The 17,272-nt window shown below is 41.2% G+C and overlaps 1 protein-coding gene across 16 annotated transcripts in view; it reads right to left on the reverse strand.

Annotated features, from left to right (window-relative positions):
* Nucleotides 1-17,272, reverse strand: part of NHSL1 (NHS like 1) — a 167,439-nt gene that overhangs the window by 27,267 nt on the left and 122,900 nt on the right. For all 16 annotated transcript variants that reach the window (XM_083830926.1, XM_083830925.1, XM_083830916.1 and 13 more), the window contains one exon: nt 6,274-6,401. In XM_083830926.1, the coding sequence (XP_083687052.1) occupies nt 6,274-6,401 (128 nt within the window). The remainder of the gene's footprint in view (nt 1-6,273; nt 6,402-17,272) is intronic.

Genomic DNA, 17,272 nt, shown 5'->3' on the forward strand with positions numbered 1-17,272 from the left:
TTAGAAACTTTCTTCCAAAGCACTCACAGTGACCGTGGTATGTTTACTTGCTTTTTTGATGTAAAGATTCCTTTCAGGGGCAGGACAGTTGCAAAGCTGTACGCAGCTTTATTGTGCAGAGTGGCAAGCAGCAGCTCAACTTTCAGCTTCGTTCACACAAATTACTTATCTGATTTTCTTATAGGAATGAAATTAGGGGGAGAGAAAAAATATATTTTAAATTCCTTCGCAAGAATTACACAGTTTTAGATAACATTCCTAGATTTACAGCACAGAAGTCTGCAGGAAGATTCAACAAACTGCTGCTACATATATAGACAGGCACATCTTCTTAAGTGAGGTCTGCTATAGGATAAATAGCACTGGCCGAGGCAGTGCTTTGAGATCATGTTATCTGCTCAGCAAATCTCATCATAAACACTATGCTCATAGCAGAACAGAAAGCACTCTTCTCATTTTTACAGCGGCTCTGATTCAAAACAACTTTACTGTTTGACTTAAATGGCCAAATTTCTGTGCGGCTTCTAGATGGAATGCTACACTCACCTCCTCCAGAAAAACTGTCGGAATTTGTGCTTTTTAATGGGAAGGGGAAAATAGGGAAAGGTGGTAAGCGAAAGTGACAGCCTCGGACCTAGCCATCTTTCCACGACCACACGTTAAAGGGGAAGAAGCGTGAATTTTTGAAGGACAAGTTGAAATGAGAAAGCAGGAGACAACTGGCTCATAAACATACTGTGGACAGAGAGGAGCTATCTGGCTCAGTCGGAGCCTCTCCACCGCCTTGTTGGCTTCTTGTTCCCCTCTCTGCTCAGGCACTGAGGTACAGAATGGTTTCACAGTCTCAGCACATTCCCACTGCTTGAGCAGTCCCAGCTGACTGTATGCTGTGCATCTTACAGTACATGCTGCCTCAAGTCCCCTCTTCTTCCCTGTTTATTCTTAGTTTTGTTCTATTCTAGCGGTTTATACTATGCTGTTTGAGAAGATGGGACCTCCACAAGGAATATTCAAACCACACAAATTCTACTTTTCAGCAAAAGAACTTAAAACTTCTAGGCGTGTCGTTTACCTCATTGTCCACTGCAACCATTCCTAAAATTATCATTTTTCAGAAAAAAAAAAAAGCTGAGAAAAAATCCGTAGCACTGCAGATGACAGCCATGGCAATTCATCTGTCTATTAATGTTCCTCAGCATCCTATTTCTTCTCCAGCCTTTGATGGCTTCAAGTGCCTTTTTTTACAAATGCAAAGGGACCACACTGAACAATAAATATAATTTAAAACAAAAACAATCTTTACATTCCTGTTACTTGGCCAATCAGCACTTTTTGTGTGACTGCTTCAACCACGTGGTTTTATACTGTGTTATGGAACACTGCCCCATTATAGCTATACATTAAATTACATTTAAGTTGAATTAGTCATGTCCTGCTCGACTTGGTGTCCCTCTAAACCAAGGCCTCCAGTCTAGCCCCCCAGATTTTGGTAGAACAGTTACTTGTTATTTCTACCCTCAGATCTTCAGTTGCACTAGCCAACTTTGCCACCCTACTAGATCCTTCACTTTACAGCCTTCACTGTCTCATTAAGGAAGGGATTCTTTTTTTTTTTTTTTCCCCAGCAGAAATTACTGACCGTCAGCCAAGTTATCCCCTTAACCAGGCACTGCAGAAATATTCCCTTCTTCTTCCTCTACTCTGCTGCAATGGGATTAAAAACGTAAGAGTCATCCTACATCAGATCAGAGCTCTATAAAGCCGACCTAGCATCTGTCTTAAGATAATGTCCAACAGTTCACACACACGTGAAATCAAATCAGAGGAAGCATGCAGTGGCTGCCTTCCCTGAAGAGTCTCTCAGCATTGGAAGGACTCCCCTTCCTCCCAAGAACTGATCCAGTTGCTTTCTGAACCTACACAAACTTTCACCATTTACAACCCTTGCAGCAACTGTGCAGCACTGAGTATGTGGTGCGTGAAGAATTACCCTCTATTGTTTGTTCGGAGAGTTTCTGTACTCACTTCCTTATGCTCTGACATTTTATGCTTTGAACTGCTGCTTCAAACCAGTAAACTGAGAGGCATTTTCAAAAAAAATATAAAGCAGTATAAAATGCATGTGCTGATTACAAGAGTACCCATGTGCAACCGCAGCAGAGGGGTAGGGAGACCAGCTGAGGGCACCACTGTCTTGAAGTATCTCCAGGCCTGCTAGAGCCCACTGTCGGGGCTCTCAGGCATCCACACCTCCAACCTGGAGCAGCACCCAACATCTTCAGCCCCTCTTGACACCCGGCAAAATTTTAGATCAGACCTCCCCAAGTCCCTCAAGCCAATACAGTCAATGCATCTGTTTCCCCTTCAGATTACTGACCAGTCTCTTGCAGATATTAAAAGAGACATCCAACAGTTTGGCTGAGTGGCAAAAGTACACTTTTTTTGCCCCACAAATAAGCAAAGTAAATGTTTTGTCACTCGAAGTTTAACAGACTGTATCAAGGAAAAGTTTGTAAGCCATATAACAGGACCTAGGGAAAAATACCATGGGTTTTTGGCATGCAAACGTTTTCATAGATGGAATGAAGACATGATATAGTGCACGTCTGGGAGCAAGTACTCTCTATAGCACACATTCATCATTTAAAAACTATGCTACTCCAATTAGGAAAGTTTTTCTTTGGCTAATTAAAAAAACAACCAAGCAGCCAAATAAATAAAACACATTTTTCACTGGAGGAGGGGTTTCAAAGGAGACAAATGTTAATAGACCAAAAGTAATTACAAAATTTCAGTGAACCAACTAAATAAAGGATATTGGACTGCAGACAAAAAAAGGAATAGTGATGAAAAAGATAGGAAACAATCCTGGCATAACATTCTTCTGTTGAGCAGTATTTTTTTTTTTTATTTTTTTTATTTGTAATAGAAAACAGAAGCAGGTAACAGTAACTGAAAGCTAAGAGCAGAACAAAAAGATCGCATATGTGCTAAATGCTACAAGTAACATCAAGCTGCAAGTATGACAGCTGGATGGTCCCACTCGTGGGCAAAGTACCTTGTTGCTCCAGGGAACCAAGTTACAGCAGGCGCTAATGCAAGACTGAGAGATGCAGTCTAACAGACTAGACTGTTGAGTGAGACAAAAAGAAACAGAGATAATGAGTAATAAAAGGGGAAAGAGAGAAGAATGAGGAAAAAAAAAACCACACACACACAAAAGACAAATATACTTAAAATACACAATGTATACATATCAGAATATTAGGGAACTAGAGTTAAAGTGACATCTCAATACATCCTTGGCACTAGGAAAACAGACCAGTATGAAGGACAGGAATACTTCCCAGCTAGTGTCACCAACAGTGGCATGTAAGAGACGACAAAGGAAGACACTAGTTGCTGTACTGAGATGTAAAATCCAGATAAACCAATTTAATTGCCAACAAACTCAATTAGGATCAGCAGAAATACACTGATGTGGGGCTTGGTCTATGCTCCATCAATACCACCTACAGGAATCAACCTAAGAGTAAAAGGGTAGTTCCAAGGACTTTGTTTTATATATACTAACACTCAGAGAATTCAGATTTTCGTGTTTTCTACTTATGTTGGCTTGGTTTTGGGTCGGGTTGCTTATCCCTAGTGGTTTTGCTTCGCAACAGCAAATGTTCTGCTTCTCTTAAACATTTTCTTAGAATCACAGCAAACCATGTGTTTTGTAGTATGAATATTACCCTCTGGTGATAAACACCCACCTCCACAAAACAAGAGACTGTTTGTAGATCTAGGTCTTCTCTGTGTGATCTAAACCATGGTTTCAAATTATGTCTCCAGTGAAGACAGACAAGTGCAATATCTGGCTATGATAAACTTAAAAAAAATAATAATAATAATAATAAAGTAGATAAAAGGGAAAGACAGTTTCCTTTGTGGAACTACCACGCAGTAAAACATAGTTTTTCTGCAAGTTGGCAAATACGTCAACTTAGAAGTAAATTTACAAACAGTAAATAGCTATTCTTTATTCTGCTATTCTCAAATTTCAGCTTGCAAGTGCTGCATGCACAGAATTTAAATGTTGGCTTTCTTGCTTTGAACAGACAACAAAGCCACAAAGCTTTCATCGAGCGGTAAGGAGTTCACATTTTGAATCATGGGATTTTGGTGACCTCAGCTCCACATTGTTACTGAAGAACTCTTCTGACGCCTGAAAGATGACTGTCTCAAGGCATAAGATTTATTAGAAGCACTTGGCATTTTACCAGTGGAATTATAATTCAGCTTCAGAGATCTGTTAAATGCTCATTTATTTAAAAAAAAGTAAAATTTTACTCCCTTACATAATGTAAAGCCAATTAAAAAAAGATACTAGTCAAAGAACACCACAAAACACAGAGTTTTACAACAAAAAGGCAGTATCATGCTGCAGTTTACAAGGATCAGCATCTTCCTAAGCTGCAAATAAGAGTGACAGGGTTAAGGTTAAGGTTTTGAGATAAACAGCAACATCCAAGAATGTCAGTTTGGCCACCCTCTTTCTCTAGTGCTCTGAATCCTACTTTCAGCTAAAAATATTTCAGGGAAACTATTCTAATTTGAAATGGAAGTGCTAACCTTTCCTTGAAGCACAACTTGTTATACTAAAAAGTTTTCAGAATAAACAGAAATTGTTAGTAACATGTTTCATTAACATACCATGAAATCCTTAGCCACATAAGGATGACAGTTCTTAGTCTCGAAGAGGCCTCACCCATGCTAATATGTTCTCATGTGAATGGTTAAAAATACTGTATTTACATTATTTTTAATGTTACATTTGTTTTACACGTGCAGCTGGGCCACATGCTGCACAGCACCGGCTAAGGCAAGTTGGTTATATATGTATGCAGAGAGATATATATGCAGTACCTTAACAGCCACAAACAGTTAATACTTTTTCACCAGTGAAAATCGTAATTCCACTGGTTTCAGTAAGGTTTTGCAAATTGTTATTATAATACCTCCCACAGTACTAACATGCTTTACATTCTGTTTGCTGCTAGTAAACACTGCAAAGAGCTCAAGAGGATGCAACAATACTCCCTGCCAATACACAGATATAAAGCAATCAAAACCTGGATGAGAGAATGTACATATTCCACAACAATTTTTGTTATGTGCTTAAAAAGCATGGAGGATAGAACTGAAAACACTGTACCCTTTAAACTGAGTTCTCAGGATCTCCACACTTTACACACAGACAGAATTATTTGGTCCATACTACACAAAAGCACCTATGGCTTAGTAACAGCTCAAAAATATTATACTCTGCTACAATTAAGGATATCCTCCCACTCTTCAAGCAACATTTTGTGGCAAAGTATTCTAGAATATCTATCTTGAAAATGCCAAGAGCTTGAGCATTTCAGCTCCAGCATTGGACTTCCAGGCTCCAGAACATCTTTCTGTCTACCCCAGTACTACGATCTTAGCCCACAGCACCAAAGTTAGCCATAGCTTTTCTTTTGGACCTCATAGGCACAACAGAATAAGGTAAGGACAGGGGAGCAAAACTTCCTTTCCTCTTTAGAACATGAACACAACTTAAAAGTTTTGTAATTGAAGTATAAAATATATAAAGATATAAATTGATGTATACAAGACACTTCTGCAACCTTCTTAGGATTTTTGCTCAGCTGTCCCTTCTTCCTCTCTTTATTTGTTTATTTTCTAAACTAAGTAAGCTAAGTATACAGGGAGTTGAGAAGTGGGCATATGAACATGAAGCAAACTGAAACAGAGAAGGTAAACCCAGCTTATTGGGCCCTCCTTCATTCTTCTGGATGCCTTTACACAAGCAGTTGTTATCCAACAGGACAAAGCCTACCTGATGAAACTGCCTGTCTGTATTAGAAAAGCAATTCAAAGTGTGCATGTGCAGTTATTTCAGATTGAGTACACTGTCGGATGGTTAACAGTGCTCCCTGGTACTTGAATATAAACACATATTAGTTGCAAAACAGTTACCCTTACTGGGCTCTCCCCCCAGAACATTACCAAACTCATTCTGCCTCTCTCATCTTTATCATGCCATATGATGACTTTACACAAATGCATGAGTAGAACTGGAATTTTAAGAGACTAGGGAAGTTAGAGGACCTAACACTACTGCAATTCAAAGGAACAAGCATCTTTATGACCTTCTAGAAATCCCACCTCATTTGAATAATATTGCAGGCAATTAAACTGCAGCAGACATATTCTTTCCATTACTTTGCCCACCACCATTACCTTTTGTTCAATTTCTTCATAATCATCCTGGTAATTTCCACAGATTGCACTGGAGGATGAGGAGAAGGTGGGGCCCTGAGAGTAATACTGAGAGCTCCGGTAGCCATCCCTCCGCAGCTTGTCACACTCTGCCAAAAGACAGGGAAAGATGAAATCACTGTATTACCAGAGCCACCCCGTTTACACTTTGTGTACAATGCGCTTACATACGTACATTTTACTGACAGTATTTACCATGCATTAGCATTGCCTGTCCCAAGTAATGAAACAAAAGTTGTATTTCTCATTTTTTTATATATATTTTTACCTCTCTATATGTATTATGTATGTACGCCCACACATAGCGTGTATACACGTGGCTTTTATTTAAATCAAGAGATGGGAAGAGCTTTGGAAAGAAGAGAGAAATTGATTTATTTGTTGTTTTTTTTAAGTGAGATCTGGCTCGGTGTCTTGACAGATGGCAGCATCTTGCAGGATGGGAGACGGAAGCAAGCGTGTAACACCAGGGTCTCGTTTGCCAGGCCGGTAGACACCCATTATGCGCTTTGCACTTGAAATGATGATGTTGCTCGCTACTCAAGCACCATCTGCTAAATAACTTTGGCACTGACCACTTGTCTTGTCCTCGTGCCTGCAGAATAGACCATTTATTGTGATTTTGGAGAGGAACGTAAAGTACAGGGATCTCAAAATCTCATGTCACTGCAGAGCTCGCTTAAGTTGATAAGCAAAGAGTATTCAAAGTTCAGAAAGAATTCAGAACAACCGTGCATGCCTGCTCAACACGGCCAAAATACCAGTCAGCACCTCATCCCCCCACCAAGTTTTCCATAACCATCCTCCCGTCTCCTAATTGATATTCAGTGCGACTGTGCTAAAGAACAACAGACGCCAGAGCATAAGGAAAAAATAAATGTTCAAGATGCGGCAACCAAACTCATCAGCCCAGTCAAACTGTTAATTTTACATTTCCAGAGACAGATATCTGAATCTGTTGAAAGATGAGGAAAGCAAAAAGAAAAATAAGTATTTGTTATATTTCTATCTAAGGAACTGAAATTTCTGCACAATATATAGGCATAACACAAAGTGCTTTTGTCATCACTTGCTGGAGAAAGATTTTCTGTGACTGTATCATCTGTCTCCCTACCTTGATCTTTTTAATACCTCTTAAAATGGAAAATATGCAATGTTTATTTTGAGGGAAACATTTTAGAGTCTTCTGCTTGCCAAATGATTAACTGGAGTTACGACTTGCACCTTCAGCATATATTTTCTCTGTTACATCCATATGCTTCTGAGACCGAGGTCTGTAGGACTCCACGGTGGTGGTTTAACTGACCTCGAGCAACCACAGCTCTGTGATGATTTAATCGAGGTGGATTTCCCTGCATGTGCACATGCACAGGAGTGCAAGTATGCGATTTGATAATTAGCCATTTCCATCGGAGCCAGACATATGTCCTGGCCTATCGCATGCTCCAGCATGGGGTCAAAAAGGGCTGTATGGCATGAACCTGTCACTTGTCCCTCAGTTCAAGGACCACAGTGGTGGTGGTGGGTTCTGAGATCCCCATCAGTTACTACAGCTGGGCAGCAGAGGGTCAGTAACCCCGCTTACCTGTCTGGCATGTGTGAGCGTGTTGACAGTGCGTGCATCTGGCAAACAGCTGCCGTGCTTCAGAGGGGGGTGAGAAAAGGCTGCCAGCAACCGCAGTAAAACAAATTCTTCTACCCCCTCAAACCTGGCATTGGATCAGCAAGACCCAGCTCTTAACGCTCACAAATGTGAGCACCCTGACAGGCCGGTTTGTTGGTTTGAGCTACAAAGGAGCAGTGGTAAGTGGCCTGGGGCAGGACGAAATGGCACGAAGACTTGCATGAACTTGCAGCAGGGGCTAATGCACTGAGCTGTCAACTTCGGCACCACAAGTTTTGCCTTCAGATCAGTCACTCATCACCACAAACCAACACGAAGGAAACCTAAGAGGTACATGGGAGTGAACTTATTTTTCCTCTCACAGCTGGGATGAGGCCTCGGGTCCTTACTGACCACTTCTGTGACTCTCCAACACCAGGCATCACTGGATGGATGCCCCAAGAGCCACAGGCTTTTATGGAGCATGCTCTGGTATTAGCTGCTTAACCTTATTTATTCTCTTAACCAAGGCGATGAAGATGATGAATAGTGTACTTCATGAAGCCCAAAGAGCTTCCTGAACTCCTGAAGAAGGCAACACTGAATGTCTCAAGACCACAGCAAGTTCAATGAGTGAATTGACAATAAAACAGTTAATCAAGCTCACAACCTTTGTTAGTCCACAACACAAGATGCAAGTAACATCAGAAGCTATTGTAGGGATGTGGCTGCAGAAGCCAAGAGAATTGCTGCAAATTGCTGAAACACACCAACAGAAAGGTGACTTGTCCCAAAGGACAGCTTTTTTATTTATTCAGTGTCACAGTGCATTTCACAGCACAGCAAGAAACACATGCTCTAGACAGCACCTGAGGCCACCTCATCAGAAGTTTCAGGCAGGTATCTTTTACTTCATGTTCCAACAGCCCAGAAGCACAACATGAGGTGAATTAATCAGTGCCCCTAACTGAAGCTACTGTCACTGCCACACCAAGGGTAGTAGCTTCTATATGAAAATTGTGCTAGCTGGGGAGCACACACACCAACTGACCACTCTCATAAGGTGCACACGGTCATCTGCAAGCAATCAGCTTTCTATTTTTCAGCTAAAGGTTTGGAGTATATAAATAAATAAATGTATATATATATATATAAATCTGAAAGAAGTACTCCAAAAAAAGTTCCAGACATGGATCCTTTTTCCAAGAGCAATACCTTGTCCTCATCCCGCAGCTCCATTATGCAAACAGAGGGGAGCACTAGACACTGAGTTAGTGAAAAAGTTCCTACAAATAAGCATGCTATTTCAGAGATGTCTGAACAGGTAACAAAAGAAGAGAGTCAGTTCTGGTTATTAATAATCTTTGGTTTTAAGAATGTGACAGTATATTAGTGCTAGCTGAGCCAGGGATATGCACAGTCTTGTATCCCATGGCAGGGCTGCCATCACTCACATTATCCAATACACAGAAATGTGTACAGGCTTTCCATAATTTCTGCCTAAAAATTGACAGGGCAAAACACGTCAGACTGCATCAGGCAGGACGCAAACAGCGATTCCTGAGGATACGTCTGCCTGAGATCAACTCAGCAGCACATGCACAGCAAGCTCAAAATATGCCCTGTGTGCTGCATTATTGTGCACGGATCTGAACTGTGCAATAATACTGTTGTGCCCCAGATGAACCGGTTTTGTTACACAAACTGCGGCCATTCGCCCAGGAGGACTAGGAAAGGCCTCTGCCTTGGCAACTGCAATGGGTGGCTACAATGGGTGGTGCCATGGCATAAAGGCTGAACTACGTCCCTGTTTTTCCCCCTTTATTAGCTTCTGGGGCTAAGTGCAGAGAGGTGCTGTGCACAGACTTCTGCTGCCTTTCAAGTGTTTTTCTGATTAGGTAGAGTCTTAAGTTAGGCCTTGCGCTTTTCCTTCTATACCAGTGATATATTAAATGTCAAAACTTCTGTAGTATAAGCATTGCTTTAAAATGACTGCAGTCATATTATGTTATAATATAATTTATCCCCACTTATGTGACTAAATTAAACCTTTCCTAGAGAAGAAAATTTTGCCTGAGGTTGAGTTTTGCCGTTCACAGGGTGGTTTTAGTTAGGCATGAAGAAAGCGTGTGGGAAATGTGGTTTAAAACCTTTTAAAGACTCCCTCATCACTGTCACAGTTGCTAGAGCATGGTAGATAGGATATTCAGGGGATGCATGACAGGAGAAAATGTGTTAAAGCTGTCAGTGCCCATACCATTACATCTGAGTTGCTGCCATGTAATCAACCCCTCATATGTCTGCTCGGCGTTTCATTACTGCAGAGTTCACTAAATCCCGGTATAAGACACCAGCACGCTAGGGATGCTTCTCACCAACAATACGTGAGCTAATTGCAGTTCTCTCTCCAAAAAGGGCAATTTACAGGCAATATAGCTGAGTGCAATCCTGTGCAAGAATTTTGAACCATGAACACTGGATTCAGTGCTGTTGTGCAGCTTAGCGAGCTTTATTAATTCTTATGTTTTACTATTTTTGGCAATACTTCTGTAGGGCAAGGTCTGAAGGTCAGACTCCAGCTGAATAACTCAAACTCTCCACGTAAACCCTTGTGGCCTCTGTGGCATGCAGTCAAGCCAAGGGCACAAAATACCACCAAGGCCTCTCAATCCTGAAGATCTCTTCAATTTACACTAGGAACTCACATTTAATTCCGTTTGACCCTGAGCTGATAACACACAGTAGCAAGTCTCGCATACGTGAGCTATTTACTGCTTTTCAAACAATTTGAAACCATATTCTTACACGAGAATTTGAGTCACAAATCACCTGAGTGAACAGAAGGCACAGCTCAGACACCTCACCCATTCGTTTGACACGGTATTACTGTGGAAAACCGGGATTAACGAATACCTTGTCTGCTCAGTCAGACACACACAGCGTATTGCTCCATGATGCAAGAAAGACTGGGTTTTTTGGGAGAGGACTGGAGGTACTGGGCCTTTTCTTCTCCTTTGGTAACATTTCATACTTGCAGAAATTTTCCACGAAAACTAGTCACAGCATCTTGGAAATTTACACAAAGCAAAACTCACTGCCCTGCCAGCAACAGAACTGGACAGAGGGAGACAGCTTCTGAAAACAACCCTAATATACCTGTAAAGTTATTTCTTTTTATTGTAACTGTTCAAAGCTGAGTGTCATTTTTTCAGATGCTTCTTCAGAAAACTGCTCTTCTGGCAGCAGGGTGAAAGGCCTGGGCCCTCTCTGCGTGGCGCAGCCCCAGCCATAGCGCAGGGCCACAGCTTCCTGCCACCACAGCCGGGCCCAGTCCCTGAAGCCTCAGGCCTGAACTTGTAGCTGTCACTTACTAAATTAGTCCTAATGAGATTACGCGTGTAAATACGGCTCACGTGACTGTAGCAGGATCAGACCATAAGCTCTGTAGGTGTCTACATCCACACGAACACACATGCTGTCACAATTCAAGAGTTTAACGAAAATAAATCCACCTGTCTGTGTTTCTAAGTATTTATTAGCAACCACTGTTGTCTTGAACATTAAACTAACGTGATATTCACAATGTACATATATGGCATCGAAGTTATTCAGACATCTAAATAGCTCTGACTTGCTTGAAGCAAGTAGCTACGTAGGTAGTCATTGGTTGGGTTGAGTGATGAAGGCCTGAAAGCAAGGACAGAACAGCCCAGAAACACCTGAGCTTGCCTCATGCCCAAGGAAGAGGGCCTGGGAACCGGTTGTTAAAAGCCAAAGAGAAAACGCTGGATGGATCGGGGCAGTTTCATGGAGGAGGAGATGCACCACACACCCAGCCGCGGAAAGGGGAAGGCGGCGGTGTGGAGGGTGAAAGGGGAGCAGGCAGCATGTGCACCGTTCTGGGCTGTCCCACTGTAAGCAAGGGCGGGCAAGCGACACGCTGACAGCTGCGTCTGCATGCTTGAAAAATTATCTCCACTACATTCAGGGTGACTTCTTGGCAGAGCCCTTCATGTTGTAACTTGTGTTTTACAGTGGGTGGGTTTTTTGTTTTTTTTGTAGAGAGAGGCTACTATCTGCAAGAGTCAGCTAAACTGTCACCTACAGAAACAAATCTGCTGACTAGCGTATTAAAATACATTTATCTATTCACTGCACGTATCACAGGAAAACTACTCCCTCAGGTCAGATTTTTTTTTTTCCTTTTTTGCTTTAGGCATTGCAGCCATTCCCTTCTTCTGTAAATACACAGAAACCTCCTTCCTCTAAGTCAAACACTGTCTTATAAATACAGACAGACTACAGTACAGCATACGTTTGTCTTACATAAGTACACTTTTCCAAGAGAGTGAAAATTGTCTTGTGAAAGCAAACTTTTAAAAAACAACACATTACTTTACATATCACACTGCTCTTTAATAAACACAGTAATGTAATATATCACTGCTTTCTGATTTAGAAGAACTTTTTGTGTTAAGGTTGATAAATGATCGCATGTAAGTTTAATTTACTTCAGGCACATTTTGAATTTGTTTTTCCAGTTGAGGTGAGACAACTAAGACCTCACGGGTTTGTGAGGGACAGGACCGGGTGTCAGAAGACCTGACTTCCAGACATGGGATTTCTGCTGTCCAAGCGAATCCCCTCAGGTTAGATCCAGGCAAGAGCTGTACATCCGTAGACAGACATGACACTATCTAAATTTCACAGATGTACCTCCTAAATGCTGAGTCGTAGGGGGTATATACCCTCTGCCTGCAGCACATGGGCACATTGAGGCACCCTGGGATAAAGCCAGCTAAGGAAGAACCCGAGCTGTCTTAATTCATGTCCTTTCCACACAAGTAACAACCAGCGCCTGGTACAACACCGCAGACATCTCTCTCACAAGGAGCAGAAGAATGTAACAGGGGTTTCAACATCTCCACTTCTGAGAATTGTGTGCTTGTTATCCAATGGTTGCTTAAAGTAAAATGCCTGAAAGGATTTTTCAGTAGATAGGATTTAAAATTATTTAAGGGTGAGATGAGCACCAGCCGAACATCCAGCTTACTGGTGGCAAGCTCTATTAGGCAAAAAGGCTGCTGCCTTAAATGTAATGGGCACAGCTACCTTTTGTGGGGGACTGGTCACACCAGTGTTATACTGGAACATACTCTGCCAAACTGGGTCCCCTTTAGAGGGCGTAGCTGCCTCCCTGCCTACTTTCTAAACTGCAGGACAGGGACAAGGATTCTGGACTGCCCGTGAAGCACAGTTAATGGGAAATTCCAGGAGATAACTTTTCAAGATAAAGAGCTTGCTGAGAATGATCTGTCCTGGAACTGTAATTAAAATGAGACACCCTAGTTCAAAGGTCTTTTCTGGTTAGTAAAGCCAGCTAAAGTCCCTGGCTTTCACTCTTTACGTGTCCCTCATTTACAAACCAGGAATAAGAATGCACAACTCTCTTTGCGTGGATGAAACAGGTTGTATAAATGCAGAGCTGTACAAAAGCAATCTGGTTTTCAACAAAGATCTCGTGCTAAATATGACTTTAAAAAAACAGCTCAGTTTAATTCCAATGCAGCATCTATTTTTGTCCGTAAATCTAAATGAGGCAGACAGCTTGCCTCTACTACTTTATATTCCTCCCAAAAATTCATTCAGCTTGGATCAAATCCCATTTCTCTTAAATGTATAAATCCCCATATCATCTGCAGAACTTGAGTATCACAGGGAGTGTTTCTATATCAAAGCTTTAAAATATGCTGTAAAGCCACAGCAACGATGCACTTGTGTAACAACTGAGCTGTGACCAATTCTAACTGTAAAGCAGGTTCATGAACTTCAGCTGTGATATATCCAGTGTGCTGGTTTGTTCAGACTCCCGTTTTAATGGGTCAGGAATTTCAACAGATATATACTACCATGCCAGATCAGCTGAAAAAATTTCTGCTTAACAGTTCTATTTAGATGCTTTGGCTAATACCAGCATTTGCCAGTCCAGCTGCCTTCCCTATTATTCACATCTCTTTCCCCAAAATGTAATTTGATAGTGCTATTTCTAGATTTGTATTTTTACAGAATCACAGAATGGCTGAGGATGGCAGGGACCTATGCAGGCCATCTGGTCCAACCCTCTACTCAAGCAGGGACAGCCAGAGTGGGTTGCCCAGGAGCACACCCACGTGGCTTTTGAAGATCTCCAAGGAGCGAGACTCTACCACCTCTCTGTGCAATCTGTGCCAGTGCTCTGTCACTTGCACAGTACAGAAGTACTGCCTGATGTTTATATGGGACCTCCTGTGCTCCCGTTTGTGCTCATGGCCTCTTGTCCTGGCACTGGGCGACACTGAAAAGAGCCTGGCTCCATATATATACAAGTACATATACAAAAGCATAAAACAACCCTAGAGACAATCAACACTGGTACCCAACAGACTTCTTTCACACACAAGTATTGTATGAAGCTGCAGGCTTTAAACCTATTGCCTAAAGTTAATTATTTATTACAAGGCCTTCTTATTTGTTGAGTAAAAAGAAAGTCTACCAAGTCTACCAGACTTTTCCAAGACTCAAACACTGCTAAGTGTGTTCCCTCTTGCACGAGTGCCCAAGCCCAGCTTCACAGGTAGATTTAATGACAGATCTATGCTAAGTTCCCAGAAACAAAGATGTTTTGGGCTGCACAGGATAAAGATAACCCTAATGGAGCCTTCTCCTGCAATGGAGAAGTCTGCTGAATGGATACTTCAAATAAATCTAACTGAAAGCGATCAAATGTACTTATGTTAGGTCTATCCTCTCCAATGCACAAGTGCCCTGTTTTACACTGGGAGGGGTGTCCTGACATGACAGCAGGCCACCCAGTCAGGCTAGGAAGCCCACCCCTCCAGACCAGTCTCCCCAGGCTGCTTCAGGGCTCAGCTGTGTAAATGCACAAGGATGGTGCATGAAGTGCAACATTTAAGTAAAGGAGGCATGCAGTTTGATTTTTTTTTTTCCCAAGAGTCCAGATCAGGTGCAAGCCTTCAGTAAGGATCCAAATTAAAAGGACCTCTGAAATATGAAAATACTTCTAGAGTTTTAAGTAAATACAAACATTCTGATCATTTCTTTATTTCTTTTTCTGAAGCTTTTCAAAGACAAATAAATGTAATCCCACCCATAGCTCCCCAGGTGGTTGGTATGACTTAGCCATACAGAAAACCTATCTAAAGGCACCAAAATGCAACAGCCATTACAGATTATATTTGTTAACAAGCTGTCATTGGGGAGTGCTCAAAATAGTTATCACCGTTTGTCTTGAGTTAATTTAAATTTCTGCATGAGTGTTACACCACTACATTTACTGGTGACAAGATGTCTTAAGTTTAACAGTTTCTATTTGCTTCCTTTTGCATGTTTGATGCTGGCATTAAAAAACATTCTCTACACTTTTTCTCTGGCATTTTTATGGATATTTGTTGTTTCTTAAGACTACTGAACAGAGATGTAAAATGACAAAGGGAATTTCTGATGTTTTTTCTCCTAGGACACTTAATGTTCAGCTTAAAGCGACCTAAAATGCAGCAAACAAGCATTTATAACAACCCAATCTAAGAGAAGAAGGAGATAAAAACACAAACTGGAAATCAACTGAAAGTCTGTTATTCCTTGTGATGGAAGTTGCTTACCTACCACTGAAACAATTATACCAGACAGTAACACTTCAGATTTTTTCTCTCCACTGAAGGCACAGATTTGAAACAGGGTGAGGTTCAATAATCTTTCAATCAAATCTTCCTACTGACTCTGACTTCCATCAGAAAATACTAAGAAAACACGTTAATCTGGTTTAAGAAAATATTATCATTAGTGTTTTGAAACAAATTTTAGACTTCTTAACCCTTTTACTAGAAATGGTTTCACTTCATCATGTATGTATGACACCATGCAATCAATCTATGTATAACAACCCTGTATGTTTTTATACACTCAACACTGCACTACATAACTAAACCTAAAAATAGGGAATCTAAATCCTCCCAAGTAACTCATTTTTTTTCAGCACAAGAGCAGCATTCAAATACATGAACTGTAGACTCCCAATCAAATTCTGCTTAGTTTTCATTTGAATATTCCTTTAAAAAAAAAAAAAACTTCCCCCCTTAAATTCCCTGTTAGAAAGGGTGGCTAGAGTATGGAGCCTCGCCAAAACCATCAACAGACGTACTGTGAATTAATTCAGAAACAGTAAAAAAAAAAAAAAAAAAAAAAAAAAAAAAGACAGGGTACTTGGACAGAACCACTGGCACTAACTGCTGAAACTAAAATAATTAGGAATAAGTTGATTTCTCTTTTTTTTTTTTTAATTTTATTTTACAGCTCCAAGGCCTTTCCAGAAAATATGGTCTACCCCTAGCCTTTAATGGTCTTTTATTTCATTAAGGTTTCCATTTGCTACGGAACTCACATCTTAATATCCCTCTGAACCTGAACTAGACCAGTGGTTCCCCACTACTCTGCAGCTCTTTAATGAAACATAAGATTATTTTAAGTCCATAATCTTCTAAGCAGGATTACTGACTAGTAGGGCTGACCCTAATATTGCTCATCTGAGCAGTGATCTGGCAGATGCCCTCAGAAGACAAAGGGTAAACACGTACCTGTCTGGAGGGTCTTGCAGCAAGACATAATAGAGGCTTTATGAGTAACTACTTAAATCCGGTTTTATTTGACAATGCTAACCAGATGTCTCCTAGAAAACAAATCAAGTGTTCCAATCACTGCTGCTTAAATACATTCCTTGAATTTGGCCAACAAAGCTAAACAGAAGCCACTCTCAGCCAAATCCAGCTCTTCTGAAGATGAGATAATAAATGAATCATCACAGACATTGGAACAACAAGCCCTATACTATATACGTAGTTTGAATCAACACAATTACGCCGGGGGGCGGGGGAAAGGCACAAAATACAGACACTTGTGCAAGAATCCTCTACAGCTATAGTTTGAAAAAAATAGTATGAAAGCATATCCAACTGTTCACACTCTTTACAGGTGTAAATTTCTCAGTACAGACCTGCCATCTTAACTCCACTGGAAATGACAGCCAGCCCAGGCAATAAACAGCGGTGTGCACCAAAACATTATCCCCTACCTGCAACTTGAACTGAGCAGAAAGAGCTTCACAAGACCCTTGAGGAACAGGCCATCAGCTGAGAGTCTGATCTGTTTTCAGGACCCTACAGTGCCAGTTGCTGGAACTGGAAGATTCCTTGGCCCCTTGGAAGTCAGGCCACATATGCCCACTGCCTCCTATTACTCCAGCTGAGTTATATCCACATTTCATGGAGAGCACAGGATGGTTCAAAAAATATGCAGAGCAAAGCG

This window comes from Anser anser (assembly GCF_964211835.1).
Source record: "Anser anser genome assembly, chromosome: 3".
Taxonomy (NCBI): Eukaryota; Metazoa; Chordata; class Aves; order Anseriformes; family Anatidae; genus Anser; species Anser anser.